At 45.0% G+C, this 16,735-nt stretch overlaps 1 protein-coding gene across 2 annotated transcripts; it reads right to left on the bottom strand.

Annotated features, from left to right (window-relative positions):
- Window positions 1-6,653: 6,653 nt before the first annotated feature.
- Window positions 6,654-14,312, bottom strand: LOC132377451 (gastrula zinc finger protein xLCGF3.1-like). 2 transcript variants are annotated; one of them, XR_009506644.1, is made up of 2 exons: window positions 10,300-14,312; window positions 6,654-9,743 (listed from the first exon to the last, which is right to left on the bottom strand). XR_009506644.1 is itself a non-coding variant. In XM_059943733.1 (2 exons), exon 2 carries the CDS (start codon window positions 11,668-11,670, stop codon window positions 10,687-10,689), a length of 984 nt encoding a protein of 327 aa, XP_059799716.1. In that variant the 5' UTR covers window positions 11,671-12,687; window positions 14,272-14,310; the 3' UTR covers window positions 6,654-10,686. The 2 variants fall into 2 exon arrangements, 1 of the variants encoding a protein (XP_059799716.1); XM_059943733.1 differs by having other exon boundaries at window positions 6,654-12,687; window positions 14,272-14,310.
- Window positions 14,313-16,735: the final 2,423 nt, after the last annotated feature.

The raw sequence follows: 16,735 nt of genomic DNA on the forward strand, positions 1-16,735 counted from the left end.
GGCTCTCAAATAGAGAAAGATAGGAGACAACGTGAGGGGGGATAGGCAGGTGATCATGAAGGGATGCGCTCAGACCAAAGGTTTGAGATGTATCTATTTTAACGCAAAGAGTGTTGTGAACAAAGTGGATGAGCTTAGTGCATGGATTAGTACTTGGAGATATGATATGGTGGCCATTACAGAGACTTGGATGGCTCAGGGACAGGAATGGTTACTTCAAGTGCTGGGTTTTAGATATTTCAGAAAGGACAGGGAGGGAGGCAAAAGAGGTGGGGGCATGACACTGTTGATCGGAGATGGTGTCACAGCTGCAGAAAAGGTGAAAAGGAGGGATTGTCTGTGGAGACTCTGTGGGTGGACGTTAGGAACAGGAAGGGGTCAATAACTTTATAGGCTGTTTTTTATAGGTTGCCCAATAGTATCAGGGATATCGAGGAGCAGATAGGGAAACAGATCCTGGAAAGGTGTAATAATAACAGAGTTATTGTGATGGGAGATATTCATTTCCCAAATATCGATTGGCATCTCCCTAGAGCAAGGGGTTTAGATGGGGTGGAGTTCGTTAGGTGTGTATAGCAAGGTTTCTTGACACAATATGTAGATAAGCCTACAAGAGGAGAGGCTGTATTTGATTTGGTATTGGGAAATGAACCTGGTCTGGTGTCATTTTGGAGATAGTGATCATAATTCTATCTCTTTTACCATAACACTGGAGAGAGACACGAATAGACAAGCTAGAAAAGCGCTTAATTGGAGTATGGGGAATTATGAGGCTATCAGGCAGGAAACTGGAAGCTTAAATTGGAAACAGATGCTCTCAAGAAAAGTATGGAAGAAATGTGGCAAATGTTCAGGGAATATTTGTGTGAAGTTCTGCAAAGGTACGTTCCAATGAGACAGGGAAGTTATGGTACAGGAACTGTGGTGTACAAAGGCTGTAATAAATCTGGTCAAGAAGAACAGCTTACAAAAGGTTCAGGGAGCTAGGCAATGTTACTGATCTAGAAGATTATATGGCTAACAGGAGGGAGCTTAAGAAGGAAATTAGGAGAGCCAGAAAGGGCCAAGAGAAGGCCTTGGTGGGCAGGATTGAGGCAAACCCCAAGGCATTCTACAAGTACGTGAAGAGGAGAATAACACGTGAAAGAATAGGACTTATCACAGTTGGAAAGTGTGTATAGAACCGGAGGAAATAGCAGAGGTACTTAATGAATACTTTACATCAGTATTCACTATGGAAAAGGCTCTTGGTGATAATAGTGATGACTTGCAGCCGATTGAAAAGCTTGAGCACGTGGATATCAATAAAGAGGATGTGCTGGAGCTTTTGGAAAGCATCGAGTTGGATAAGTCACCGGGCCCGGATGAGATGTACCTCAGGCTACTGTAGGAGGCAAGGGAGATTGCTGAACCTCTGGCGATAATCTTTGCATCAGTAGGGACGGCAGAGGTTCCAGAGGATTGTTGGGTTGCAAATGTTGTTCCTTTATTCAAGAAAGGGAGTAGAGATAGACCGGGAAATTATAGACCAGTGAGTCGTAACTCAGTGGTTGGTTAGTTGATGGAGAAGATCCTGAGAGGCAGGATTTATGAACATTTGTAGAGGTATAGTATGATTAGGAATAATCAGCATGGCTTTGTCAAAGGCAGGTCGTGCCTTACGAGCCTGATTCAATTTTTTGAGGATGTGACTAAACTTATTGATGAAGGAAGAGCAATAGATGTAGTGTATTTGGATTTCAGCAAGGCATTTGATAAGGTACCCCATGCAAGGCTTATTGAGAAAGTAAGGAGGCATGGAATCCAAGGGGACATTGCTTTTTGGATCCAGAACTGGCTTGCCCACAGAAGGCAAAGAGTGGTTGTCGACGGGTCATATTCTGCATGGAGATTGGTCACCAGTGGAGTGCCCTCAGGGATCTGTTCTGCGACCCTTACTCTTCGTGATTTTTATTAATGACCTGGATGAGGAAGTGGAGGGATGGGTTAGTAAGTTTTGAGATGACACTAAGGTTGGAGATGTTGTGAATAGTGTGGTGGGCTGTCAGAGGTTACAGTGGGACATTGATAGGATGCAAAATTGGGCTGAGAAATGGCAGATGGAGCTCAATTCAGATAAGTGTGAAGTGGTTCATTTTGGTAGGTCAAATATGATGGCAGAATATAGTATTAATGGTAAGACTCAGTGGTTAACAAGGCGTAGTGTATCGGCCTTCCTCATTCACGGAATTGAATTTAGGAGCTGAGAGGTAATGTTACAGCTATATAGGATCTTGGTCAGACCTACTTGGGAGTACTGTGCTCAGTTTTGGTCGCCTCACTACAGGAAGGATGTGGAAGCCATAGAAAGGGTGCAGAGGAGATTTACAAGGATGTTGCCCGGATGTTGCATGTCTTATTAGGATACGTTGAGTGAACTTTTCTCCTTGGAGCGACAGAGGATGACAGGTGACCTGATAGAGGTGTATAAGATGATGAGATGCATTGATCGTGAGGATGGTCAGAGGCTTTTTCCCAAGGCTGAAATGGTTACCACAAGAGGACACAGGTTTAAGGTGCTCGGGAGTAGGTACAGAGGAGATGTCGGGGTAGGTTTTTTACTCAGCGAGTAGTGAGTGCGTGGAATGGGCTGCTGGCAAAGGCAGTGGAGGTGGATACGAAAGGGTCTTTTAAGAGACTTTTGGATAGGTACATGGAGCTTAGAAATATAGAGGACTATAGGTAAGCCTAGTAATTTCTAGGGCAGGGACATGTTCAGTACAACCTTGTGGGCCAAAGGGCCTGTATTGTGCTGTAGGTGTTCTATGTTTCCATTAAAAATGGATCCTGACAAAGTGTCTCAGCCTGAAAAGTACACTGTTTACTCTTTTCCATAGTTGCTGTCTGACCTACTGAGTTCCTCCAGTGTCTTCTGTGTGCCACCCACAAAGTCGGTCTCCAGAGACTGTTTGATGTAATTATCTGGAATTCAGATGGTGGCGCTGCATAGGGAGTCCATTATGTTTCTTATGGTGGAGCTGCGAAGTCAGTGCTTTCCTGGGTGAAGCACCAGCAGTAGCGTTCTGGCAGCATCACGAGTAGGTCTGCCCACTTTTAGTTGCACCTGCACATTCTGATATTGTTCAAATTTGTTTCTGAGCCCCAAACAATGCACATCGATTGAATTAAAAACACAAGAAATTCTGCAGATGCTGGAAATCCAGAGCAACACTCACAAACACACGTTCCACCAGCATTTTGTGTTTGTGACTTTAACTGAATTACTGTCTTGTTCTTTCACTCACTCGGTTAATGCAAAGAACTGCTCTTTACACATTTTACTGTCACTACCCCCACCCTGCTCTCGTGACTACACCCCTCCTACACCTGAAACCACCACAGTGGGCTTCACAGCTGAACAGGTGAGAAGACAGCTGAAATGTCTCCACATAAGCAAGGCTGCAGGCCCGGATGGTGCCCCCCAGCTATGTGGAGTACTTCACCATGTCTTCAACCTGAGCCTAAGTCTTCAGAGGGTTCCCGTGCTGTGGAAGATGTCCTGCCTCGTTCCTGCACTGAAGACCATGCCCCACTGGCTCCAATGACTACAGACTGGTGGCATTGACCTCCCACATCATGAAGACCCTGGAGAGGCTTGTTCTAGAGCAGCTCTGGCCTATGGTTAGGCCACACTTAGACTCCCTCCAGTTCTCCTATCAGCCCCGACTAGGAGTTGAGGATGCCATCATCTACCTGCTGAACTGCGTCTATGCCCACAAGCTGGCGAACACTGTGAGCATCATGTTTTTTGACTTCTCCAGTGTGTTCAACGTCATCCGCCCTGCTCTGCTGGGTGAGAAGCTGACAGTGATGCAGGTGGATGCTTCCCTGGTGTCATGGATTATTGATTACCTGACTGGCTGACCGCAGTACATGTGCTTGCAACACTGTGTGTCAGACAGAGTAGTCAGCAGCACTGGGGATCCACAGGGGACTGTCCTGTCTCCCTTTCTCTTCACCATCTACACCTTGGACTTCAACTACTGCACAGAGGCTTGCCATCTTCAGAAGTTTTCTGATGACTCAGCCATAGTTTTATGCATCAGCAAGGGAGATGAAGCTGAAGGGCTATGGTGGGAAACTTTATCACATGGTGCGAGCAGAATCATCTGCAGCTTAATGTGAAAAAGACTAAGCAGCTGGTGGTGGACCTGAGGAGGGCTAAGGCACCGGTGACCCGTTTCCATCCAAGGGCTCAGTGTGGACACGGTGAAGGATTACAAATACCTGGGATACAAATTGACAATAAACTGGACTGGTCAAAGAACACTGAGGCTATCTATAAGGGTCAGAGCCGTCTCTATTTCCTGAGGAGACTGAGGTCCTTTAGCAGCTCCTGGATGATGCTGAGGATGTTCTACGAGGCTGTGGTGGCCAGTGCTGTTGCTGTTGTGTGCTGGGGCAGCAGGCTGAGGGTAGCAGACACCAACAGAATCAACAAACTGGACTCTCTGACAATGGTGTCTGAAAGGAGGATGCTGTCCAAGTTGCATGCCATTATGGCCAATAACTCCCATCCACTCCATAATGTACTGGTTAGGCACAGGAGTACATTCAGCCAGAGACTCATTCCACCGAGATGTAACACTGAGTGTCATAGGAAGTCATTCCTACCTGTGGCCATCAAACTTTACAACTCCTCCCTCAGAGTGTCAGACACCCTGAGCCAATAGGCTGGTCCTGGACTTATTTCCACTTGGCATGATCAACTTAATTAATTAATTAGTTAGTTAATTATTTATGATTTTATATTGCTATATCTCTTCACTATTCTTGGTTGGCGTGGCTGTAACGAAACACAATTTCCCTCGGGATCAATAAAGTATGTCTGTCTATCATGCTGTTTTTGTAATTTACCACAAGATATGTGTTCCTTTCAATTAGTAAAATACTTTACTCATCCCAATAACTCTTTATTTTAATCACATTCACATTTGATCAAACCAACCAAAGGATCTTATCTCTAAATCAGTAGAAGCATGTCTCAGCCGGGATGTCTCTGACCAGGTGCATGACATCCTGGTATGAGAGGGAAAGCAACCAGAGGTCGTGATACATGTTGGGACCAACGACATAGGCAGGAAGAGGGATGAGGTCCTGAAGTGTGAGTTTTGGGAACTAGGCAGAAGGCTGAAGAACAGGACCTCAAGGGTGGCATTCTCAGGATTGCTGCCAATATCACGTGATAGCGATGGTAAGAATTGGAGGAGATGGCAGTTGAATGCGTGGCTGGGGAGTTGGTGCAAGGGACAGGGTTTTAGATTTTTGGATCATTGGGATCTCTTCTAGGGAAGGTGGGACCTGTACAGATTGGATGGGTTGCACCTGAACTCGAGGGGGAGCAATATCCTTGCTGGTAGGTTTGCTAGCATGGTTTAAACTAATTTGCAAGGGTGATGGGACTCGGAGCGATAGAGCAGTGAAAGAAGTGCATGGAGTAAAGCCAGATCTAACATATATAGCAAATACGAGGAAATCTACAGAAGCTGGAAATTCCAACTCCACACACAAAATGCTGGTGGAACACAGCAGGCCAGGCAGCATCTATAGGGAGAAGCGCTGTCAACATTTCATCCTGACGAAGGGTCTCAGCCCAAGACGTCAACAGTGCTTCTCCCTATAGATGCTGCCTGGCCTGCTGTGTTCCACCAGCATTTTGTGTGTCTAACATATAGAGAGGCTTTGAGGAAAGAGCAGCAAAATAAAGGGTATAAAGGTAATAAGGTAGAAGAGCTAAAGTGTGTGTACTTCAACGCAAGAAGCATCAGGAACAAAGGTGATGAACTGAGAGCTTGGATACATACATGGAATTATGATGTAGTGGCCATTATAGAGACTTGGCTGGCACCAGGGCAGGAATGGATTCCTGTGTGTCCAGGATGGATTCCTGTCACAGTATGTTGGCAGGCCGACTAGGGGGAATGCCATACTAGATCTAGTATTAGGTAACGAACCAGGTCAGGTCACAGATCTGACAGTGGGTGAGCATCTGGGGGACAGTGACCACTGCTCCCTGGCCTTTAGCATTATCATGGAAAAGGATAGAATCAGAGAGGACAGGAAAATTTTTAATTGGGGAAGGGCAAATTATGAGGCTATAAGACTAGAACTTGCGGGTGTGAATTGGGATGATGTTTTTGCAGGGAAATGTACTATGGACATGTGGTCGATGTTTAAGGATCTCTTGCAGGATGTTAGAGATAAATTTGTCCCAGTGAGAAATATAAAAAATGGTAGGGTGAAGGTGATAAGTTAAGTGGAAAATCTAGTCAGCTGGAAGAAGGCAGCATACATGAGGTTTAGGAAGCAAGGATCAGATGGGTCTATTGAGGAATATAGGGTAGCAAGAAAGGAGCTTATGAAGGGGCTGAGAAGAGCAAGAAGGGGGCATGAGAAGGCCTTGGCGAGTAGGGTAAAGGAAAACCCCAAGGCATTCTTCAATTATGTGAATGTATCCCTTACCCAACAGGCTGGTATATGTCTAGGGGAAAAAGGAGATCCAGCCACTCACCAACCCACCTCCCGTACATGCAGGTGCTGTGAGAATCGAGTTTTATGCCTTTTATGAGTTTTATGCCAACAGTATCAAACCCACAACAAATACCGTTATGACATACACTTTAAAGAGTTTACTAAAATTAAAAGAGTAGTAGGCAATACAATATATATATATATACAAGGAAAAAAACAAAAGGCGCCAACTTATCAAAGTTCAGTCTGTTTAGTGCACTCGTTGGAGCTCAATCAACGAACCATTCAACCCCTCGTCACTTGCCTCCAACCTCCATGTCTTCGCACCTAGGACCACGCCCGGGGGTCTTCCAAGCAGTGCAGCACACGTCCACCTTCCTCGACGTCTTCCTCCCGCCAAAAAACCCGCGAAAACCCCTCCCCTAAGTTCCCAGCATCACAAGACACAATAACATTCCCCATTGATTAACAAATGAATACAATTACCATATCAGCCATTCTAAAGTGAAACAACGGCGAGAGAAACACTTATCCGACAAAGAAGCATTCCTACTTGTAACAAACCAAAGAGGCCATTTTGAGTAACATACACAGGACATTGTACATGAAGAACAAAAGGATGACAGGAGTGAAGGTAGGACCAATTAGAGATAACAGTGGGAAGATGTGCCTGGAGGCTGTGGAAGTGAGCGAAGTCCTCAATGAATACTTCTCTTCGGTATTCACCACTGAGAGGGAACTTGATGACGGTGAGGACAGTTTGAGTGAGGTTGATGTTCTGGAGCATGTTGATATTAAGGGAGAGGAGTTGTTAGGAGTTGTTAAAATACATTAGGATGGATAAGTCCCCAGGGCCTGATGGAATACTCCCCAGGCTGCTCCACGAGGCGAGGGAAGAGATTGCTGAACCTCTGGCTAGGATCTTTATGTCCTCGTTGTCCACGGGAATGGTACCGGAGGATTGAAGGGAGGCGAATGTTGTCCACTTGTTCAAAAAAGGTAGTAGGGATAGTCCAGGTAATTATAGACCAGTGAGCCTTATGTCTGTGGTGGGAAAGCTGTTGGAAAAGATTCTTAGAGATAGGATCTATGGGCATTTAGAGAATCATGGTCTGATCAGGGACTGTCAGCATGGCTTTGTGAAGGGCAGATCATGCCTAACAAGCCTGATACGAGTTCTTTGAGGAGGTGACCAGGCATATAGATGAGGGTAGTGCGGTGAATGTGACCCACATGGATATTAGTAAGGCATTTGACAAGGCTCCACATGGTAGGCTTATTCAGAAAATCAGAAGGCATGGGATCCAGGGAAGTTTGGCCAGGTAGGTTCAGAATTGTCTTGCCTGCAGAAGGCAGAGGGTTGTGGTGGAGGGAGTACATTCAAATTGGAGGGTTGTGACTAGTGGTGTCCCACAAGGATCTGTTCTGGGACCTCTACTTTTTGTGATTTTTATTAACGACCTGGATGTGGGGGTAGAAGGGTGGGTTGGCAAGTTTGCAGACGACACAAAGGTTAGTGGTGTTGTAGATAGTGTAGAGGATTGTCGAAGATTGCAGAGAGACATTGATAGGATGCAGAAGTGGGCTGAGAAGTGGCAGATGGAGTTCAAACCAGAGAAGTGTGAGGTAGTACACTTTGGAAGGACAAACTCCAAGGCAGAGTACAAAGTACATGGCAGAATACTTGGTAGTGTAGAGGAGCAGAGGGATCTGGGGGTACATGTCCGCAGATCCCTGAAGGTTGCCTCACAGGTAGATAGAGTAGTTAAGAAAGCTTATGGGATGTTAGCTTTCATAAGTCGAGGGATAGAGTTTAAGAGACGCGATGTAATGATGCAGCATTATAAAACTCTAGTTAGGCCACACTTGGAGTACTGTGTCCGGTTCTGGTCACCTCACTATAGGAAGGATGTGGAAGCATTGGAAAGGGTACAGAGGAGATTTACCAGGATGCTGCCTGGTTTAGAGAGTATGGATTATGATCAGAGATTAAGGGAGCTAGGGCTTTACTCTTTGGAGAGGATGAGGGGAGACATGATAGAGGTGTACAAGATATTAAGAGGAATAGACAGAGTGGACAGCTAGCGCCTCTTCCCCAGGGCACCACTGCTCAGTACAAGAGGACATGAATTTAAGGTAAGGGGAGGGAAGTTCAAGGGGGATATTACAGTAAGGTTTTTCACTCTGAGAGTGGTTGGTGTATGGAATGCACTGCCTGAGTCAGTGGTGGAGGCAGATACACTAGTGAAGTTTAAGAGACTACTAGTTAGGTACATGGAGGAATTTAAGGTGGGGGTTTATATGGGAGTCAGGGTTTGAAGGTCAGTACAACACTGTGGGCCGAAGGGCCTGCAATGTGCTGTACTATTCTATGTTTTATGTCTTATGCATACATTCACAATATCAGCTAGGGGCCATTTTTCATTACATTCAACATTGATGGAATATTTTAATAATCTTATCAAAATTAAATGTTTCAGGACATTGGCCATTGTTCTGATTCTATCTTAAAAACATACGTACTTTTACTTTGACCACGATCTTGAAATTTTAACAGGTTGTCCAGCTCAAATCTAATATTTTCCCCATGCTCTGCTAGATTGCACAAATTTATTATTTTTTAATCTCTGTGCCATGCTTCTCCAAATTTATTTTTGATGCTCTACCAGATCACGTTTCTTTTTAACAGATGTTTTTAAAAACATCTACACAACAGTCCTCCATCCTGCTTTCCATCTAATGATGCCAAAATTAGTTTTTTCTTCTCTGACAAATTTGAAACATGAAAGTAAATTCTTATCCCCTTTCTTTAGACACCAAACTTTCTCCCTTTATCTTGGATTATTCTGAGATCTAAATCCTGCTGACCATGCCAATTGGCTCATGTGGGTATTTAACTCCAACTTCAGAGGTCAGGAACAAGGCAAGAAACTTGTCACTTCATAATTGTTTTATTATAAGTTGACAGCAACAGTGACAGGAGTTTACTACTTGAAGAAGAGAGAGAAACTAAAGAGGTCCCTAACATAAAATAGCTACTTCATACCCAAAGATAACAAAAATTCCAAATCTAAACATAACGATAATCTAGGTAGTTAAAAAGTACTTCGTCTGCACCACAGTAAAAATTAACCAGAGGAAACACTTACTCACTGAATAAGAGAACAAAGAAGCTCCAGAATGATAGTTTGTATGGCCGCTGGAGGCATATTAAACTGTTCTGCACACACAGCCTACTTAAAATACAAGCAGATAATTAGTTGTTAAACTGCAAAGAAAATGAAAATGAAAATTAAACAGTTGGATCCAACAGACCTTTGGCACCTGCGCACTTGGTTCCCAGTGACAGTATGTTCTAAAGCTCACAGATTTCTTGGCAAGAATAGTGCCATTCAAAGGGTTTAGAAGCATTACCTCCCTTCTGCCAAATACTATCACCCAGTCATCAATAGTTTTTATGACAACTTGGTAGGCAATTTAACACAGCAAGCTCCCATAGGCAATATACTCAAAGTTAACAGACACTGTGTGTCAAACATTAAAGTCAACCTATTACTTTTTTCATCAATCAGCTCCCAAATGCTTTTATTCTGCCATTCGTTGCCACGCACCAGATCTGTTATCCTGCTCATCAGCATCTGCTCCTACCGTATCTCTGTCCAGAGCCCCAAACTCTCCCCTGAACCGACCTGTCTCTGCTTTCTGATTCTGTTCCACTGAACATCCAACTCATGGTTCTCCATTCTACTTTCAGACTTTAGAGGACAGCGGTGTACTGTAACAACTGACCTGTGTGAGATACAGCTCTTCAGCAGTGCAAATGACACATAGCAGTTGAAATGAGCTGGGTTGAAATGAGCAGGGAATGAGGAGGTGAACTACCAATGTCACTCTTCCTTGGCCTAGAGATCACAGGACACAGAACATGTAAAACATAAATTCAGTTATCTTGCCTCTTCTTCAATATGCAGAAAGTCATGCAGGTAACTAAAAGGAAATCTGTACAGTCCCGTTAAAGGTGAACATAAGCAGAAAAAATTCCTCCCACGTCCAGTGACCAGGGTGCAGAACTGGGTGTGATGAGCAGCAGCATTAGAGATGAACACCAACGCTCACTTTTGAACTTGCCTGTGAATTCAGTAACTGTGAAGGTTAAATATCCAGCGTGTAGCTTATTTAATTCTTTTCCCCTGTGTGAACTTGATAGTGTGTCACAAGTCTGGATGAGTGAATGAATCCCTTCCCACAGTCTGAGCAGGTGAATGGCCTCTCCCCAGTGTGAACTCGCTGATGGACCTTCAGTTTATAGGATCGAGTGAATGCCTTCCCACAGACTGAACAGGTGAATGCTCTCTCCCCAGTGTGAACTTGTTGATGAACCTTTAGTTGATCTGATCGAGAGAATCCCTTCCCACAGTCTGAGCAGGTGAATGGTCTCTCCCCAGTGTGAACTCGCTTATGAACCTTCAGCTTATATGACCGATTGAATCTCTTACCACAGTCTGTGCAGGTGAACGGTCTCTCCCCTGTGTGAATTCTGTAGTGTGCCAGAAGAGTGGATGACTGAGTGAATCCCTTCCCACAGTCTGAGCAGGTGAACTGCTTCCCCTCAGTGTGAACTAACTTGTGTGCCATTAAGTGAGATGACTGAGTGAATCCCTTCCCACAGGCTGAGCAGATAAATGGTCTCTGCCCTGTGTGAACTCGCTGATGTCGCTTCATATCAGTGGACCGAGTGAATTCCTTTCCACAGTCTGAGCAGACGAATGGCTTCTCCCCAGTGTGAACAAATTGGTGTGTCCGTAGGTTGCTTAACTGAGTGAATCCCTTCCCACAATCTGAGCATGTGAATGGCCTCTCCCCAGTGTGAACTAACTGGTGCGCCAGCAGGTGAGATGACCGAGTGAATCCCTTCCCACAGTCTGAGCAGGTGAATGGACTCTCCTCAGTGTGAGCTTGCTGATGTACCTTCAGTTCAGATGACCGAGAGAATCCCTTCCCATAGTCTGAGCAAACAATCGGCCTCACTGCCATGTGAACTGATTCGTGTCTCCCTAAGTTGCTAACCGAGTGAATTCCTTCCCACAAACAGAACAGGTGAATGGCTTCTCTCCTGAGTGAATCCACTGGTGCTGTAACCTTGTAAAGCCTTTCCCACATTCAGAGCAGGTGAACAGCATCTCCCCAGTGTGAACTGACTGGTGTGCCAGTAGGTGAGGTGCGAGTGAATCTCTTCCCACAGTCTGAACAGGTGAATGTCCTCTCCCCAGTATGAACTAATTGGATGGCCAGTAGGTGAGATGGCAGAGTGAATCCCTTCCCACACACTTAACAGATGAACTCGTTTCTATCTCTCTAGATGGGATGAGTGAGTGAATCCCTTCCCACATTCAGAGCAGATGTACTGCCTCTCCAGAGTGTGCACTTGCTCATGAGTGAGCAGGTCTGATGACCAAGTGAATCTCTTCCCAGACACAGAACAATTGAGCAGTCTCTCTCCCTTGTCAACTCACTGGTGTCTCTGCGGTGCGCTGAGTGAGTGAATACCTTCCCAGACATATAGGAATTGAAAGGTCTCTCACTGATGAGGATTTTCTGATGTATTGTCAACGTGGATGATAGAATGAATCACTTCCTGCAGTCAGCAGAAGTGAACCATCTCAGTATGGAGTGAACTTGCTCCTGTATCTTCAGGTGGGATGACCGAGTAGATCACTTCCCACACACAGATCAGGTGAATGGCCTCACCTCAGTGTGAATTCATAGATGTGACTGCAGGTAGACTGAGTGAGTGAATGTCTTCCCACACTGAGAGCAGCAGAATGATATCTCCCTGTTATCAATTCTCTGGTAATTCATCAAGTCAGGTGTCAAATGTAGTGAGTCCCTCGCAAAATCGATGCAGTTAAGGAATTGATCTCTAGTGAGCAAATGCTGGTTGTTTCTCAGCACCCAGTTCCTGGGGATTTCATTGTTTCCAACAGAAAACTTCATTTCAGACACAAAGTACATTTCCAGCTGGGATGAGATACTTCTTCATCTCCAAGAATCAACAACAGATATATTGGTGTTACAAAGGAAATATCTGGTCACTCTTTAAGTATCTGGATAGAGACTGGAAACTGACGTGTTGTTGTGTTTGAGATTACCACACAGAAATTCTTTGCCATTTCTAACCTGTAGAAAGATTTACAAAAGGCACAAATGGGTGAAGGACAACATTTCAGATGAGATAATTTTAGTCTCTTATGCTGAGCGCTAACATCACACTGTTACAGTGAGGTTCAGTACAAGTTGTAGGATCAACTCCTTATCTTCTACCAGAGATTTACCAGGATGCTGCCTGGTTTAGAGAGTATGGATTATGATCAGAGATTACGGGAGCTAGGGATTTACTCTCTGGAGAGAAGGAGGATGAGAGAAGATATGACAGAGGTGTACAAGATATTAAGAGGAATAGACAGAGTGGACAGCCAGTGCCTCTTCCCCAGGGCACCACTGCTCAGTACAAGAGGACATGGCTTTAAGGTAAGGGGAGGGAAGTTCAAGGGGGATATTAGAGGAAGGTTTTTCACTCTGAGAGTGGTTGGTGCGTGGAATGTACTATCTGAGTCAGTGGTGGAGGCAGATACACTAGTGAAGTTTAAGAGACTACTAGATAGGTATATGGAGGAATTTAAGGTGAGGGGTTATATGGGAGGCAGGGTTTGAGGGTCGGCACAACATTGTGGGCCAAAGGGCCTGTATTGTGCTGTACTATTCTATGTTCTAACTGGTCACACATCAGGCATCAGGGCTGACCACCAAATTATCTAACCTTTTGCTTGTTTGCATCAGTACTGGTCATTTCTGCCTGTGCTCAATCTGTGACTTGGCTCAGTTTGTCTCTCTCCATTAGTATTATTTCAAATTCTGGTCATGTTCCATGGCACTACAAAGAACACAAAATAACACAGAGCTGACCCTGGAGACTGAGCCCTGCCCTAGATGATTGACAGATTGAGGTGGTGAACTCATCAATGACAATGCAATGAATATGAAGGGGAGGGGCAGTAGTCTTTCTCATTGGAAAGTACCACTTTTGTGATGTGAAAGCTGCAGATCAATGTTGACCGGGACAAAGATGTTCAATATCATTATTGAAGAGAGTATGGTATAAATTTTGACCTCATGGGTAGAAAGGACCAGAAAAAGGAAAGCTAGAACAAAACTTATCTTCTCACGAATAAAAACTTATGGAAGGATTTTGTTGTGTTCCCCTACACCCCCCTCCCGCAGCATCACTGACATTTTAATTTACTGGATTGACTGTTAATTGACTATAAATTGATTAATTGACTGTTCATCCGAGATTAACTCGGAACTATATTGTTCTAAACTCCTAATCTTGGATTTAGATACTCATTTCAGGCAGTGTTTAAGAGATCAATCCGCTCCTGTTTCCACTACCTGTGTTTTCAAACACACCTTACAAACTGGTAAGGATAATGCTGCAAGTGGCTGCCTCAATACCCAGAAACCCCCACGATCGAGAGACCTATCTATCTGTCACGGTGCTGCCGAAATGGCGTCAGCTCCTTCGCTCATCAGCAGAACACTTCCCCGGGACCCGGGTGCGGATCGTGGGGTTGAAAGGGAGGAAAAGGACCGGGACTGCACCAGGGCGCGGGGCGACGCGTGTTCGGAACTCATAGCGATTATTCCTCAGTCGCGATTTGGACGTCAGGGCTGATGAACCCCCGCCCAGAGTCGCACTCCTACCTGCCGCCAACTCTCCAGAGCCGGTGTGTACTGCGCGCATGCGCACATTTGGGATCAAGCGCCGACCTTTGTGCCTGCGCATTGATGCCGAATCGCGGAGATTTCTGGGTAGGCCAGTTGCCGTTTGAAGTGTCTGCAAGGGCCGGTTCCACGCCGCATGCCTCAGAAACAGTTAATTTTTTTTTGGTAGAGATCTCAGCAGCAACTTTAACACAGCAACCTCCCATAAACAACGTACCCAATATCAACAGGCATCCCGTGTGTCAAATGTCAAGGTGCAACCTGGTTGACAACGGGAGGTATAAAACACAAGAGCTTCTGCAGACGCTGGAAATATTGCACACATACACAAAGGACTGGAAGAATTAAGGCAGCATCTAAACAGCGAGTAAACTGTCTACGCATGGTGAAAGTTCCAGGCTGGAAACATCGACTGTTGAATTACTCCTCTCTATAGATGCTGCCTGGCCTCCTGAGACATTTCAGCACATAAACAACATTTATTTTTTAGTCAGTTTCCAAATGTTGCTGATCTTTCAGTTGTAGCCATATCCTCTTGGTCTGATTCCCTCCTCGTCCTACCTGTAAACTCCAGCCCCCACCTCTTTCTGTAGCCCAAAAGCTTGGGCTCTTTCTGGCTTTCTTTTGACCCTTCTCCAGAGAAGATATCAAGCAGAGCTGTGAATTTGAATCACCCAGCTGTATGAGGTACAACACTTTGAAATCAGTGAAAATTACCCCAAATGGAAAATAGCAAAATGGAAAATAGCAAGTTTAACCACCTATGCCATTCTTCTTTAGCGTAGAATCCTGAGGAATGAGGAATATTTGGGACAAAACTACAGTGACACTTCCATAGATGTACCGTGGAGAGCATTCTGACAGGCTGCACCACTGTCTGGTATGGGGGTGGGTGGTGGGCGGCTACTGCACAGGACTGAAAGAAGCTGCAGAGGGTTGTAAATCTAATCAACTCCATCCTAGCCTACAAAGTACCAAGGAGAACTTCAAGGAGTGTTGTCTCATAAAGGCAGCGTCCATTATTAAGGACCTCAAGCACCCAGGGAACGTCCTTTTCTCACTGTTACCATCAGGAAGGAGATAGAGAAGCCTGAAGTCACACTCTCAGCAATTCAGGAACAGCTTCTTCCCCTCTGCCATCCAATTCCTGAATGGACTCTGAAGCTTTGGTCACTACCTCACTTTTAAAATATATAGTATTTCTGCTTTTGCACACTTTTCAATAATCTATTCAATATACATAATTGATTTACTTGTTTATTATGTTTTATTTTACTTATTTTTTCTCTCTCTCTGCTAGATTATGTATTGCATTGAACCACTGCTGCTGAGTTAACAGATTTCACGGCACATGCCAGTAATAATAAATCTGATTCTGAGGTAGAGGATGACAACCTTTTGTGTGCAGTTTAAATTTCTTTGTGTGCTAATAACAAAAGATATGTGCATCATTTGTCCTGTGAGAGGATACATGGACCTCAAACTATAATTGACCTGTCAGTCCTCTCCTATTATCCATAATCAGATCACATAAACAGTGATGTTGATGCACCTTGTTTAACATACTTAATGATGGGGGAGCGGGGGTATTTTGCTACCCTACTGGATGGAGATAGTTCATTATTTGGCCTTTATTAATCATGCATGTCCATAGTGAGACGTTTATGCAGCAGCATAACAGGAAGTTCAGGCCATCAAGTCTATGCTGACAACTGAGAAACTCTCGCCACTAAATCAGTGGTAATTTGGTAATGGACCTGCTCATCCCAATGGATCTTAAATACCTACAACACGCTGGAGGAACTCAGCAGGTCAGACAACATCCATGGAAACGAGCAGTCAACGTTTCGGGTCGAGACCCTTTGTCAGGACTGAATAGGTAGGGGGCAGGGGCCCTATAAAGAAGGTGGGGGGAGTGTGGGAAGGAGAAAGCTGGTAGGTGCCTTTGAGAGGAAACCAATCAGAAGAAAGATCAAGGGATGGGGAAGAGGAAGCAGGGAGGGGATAGGCAGGAAGAGTGAAGAAGGAATGTAAGGGGAAAACACTGTGTAGTAGAAGAAAGCAGAATCATGACAGAGGTGATCGGCAGCTGGAGGAGGAGGCAGAGTGAAACTGGGATGGGGGGAGAATTACTGGAAGTTGGATGTTCATGCCAAGGGGCTGGAGACTACCCAGACAGTGTATGAGGTGTTGCTCCTCCAACCTGAGTTTGGCCTCATCATGGCAGTAGAGGAGGCCATGTATGGACATATCCAAATGGGAATGTGAAGCAGAATTGAAGTGGATGGTAACCGGGAGATCCTGTCTGTTGTGGCGGATGGAGCAGAGGTGTTTGACAAAACGGCCCCCCAATCTGCGTCGGGTCTCGCCGATGTAGAGGAGGCTGCACCAGGAGCACCAGATGCAATAGATGACCCCAACAGACTCACATGTGAAGTATTGC

This window comes from Hypanus sabinus, chromosome 18, assembly GCF_030144855.1.
Source record: "Hypanus sabinus isolate sHypSab1 chromosome 18, sHypSab1.hap1, whole genome shotgun sequence".
In the NCBI taxonomy this organism is placed as follows: domain Eukaryota; kingdom Metazoa; phylum Chordata; class Chondrichthyes; order Myliobatiformes; family Dasyatidae; genus Hypanus; species Hypanus sabinus.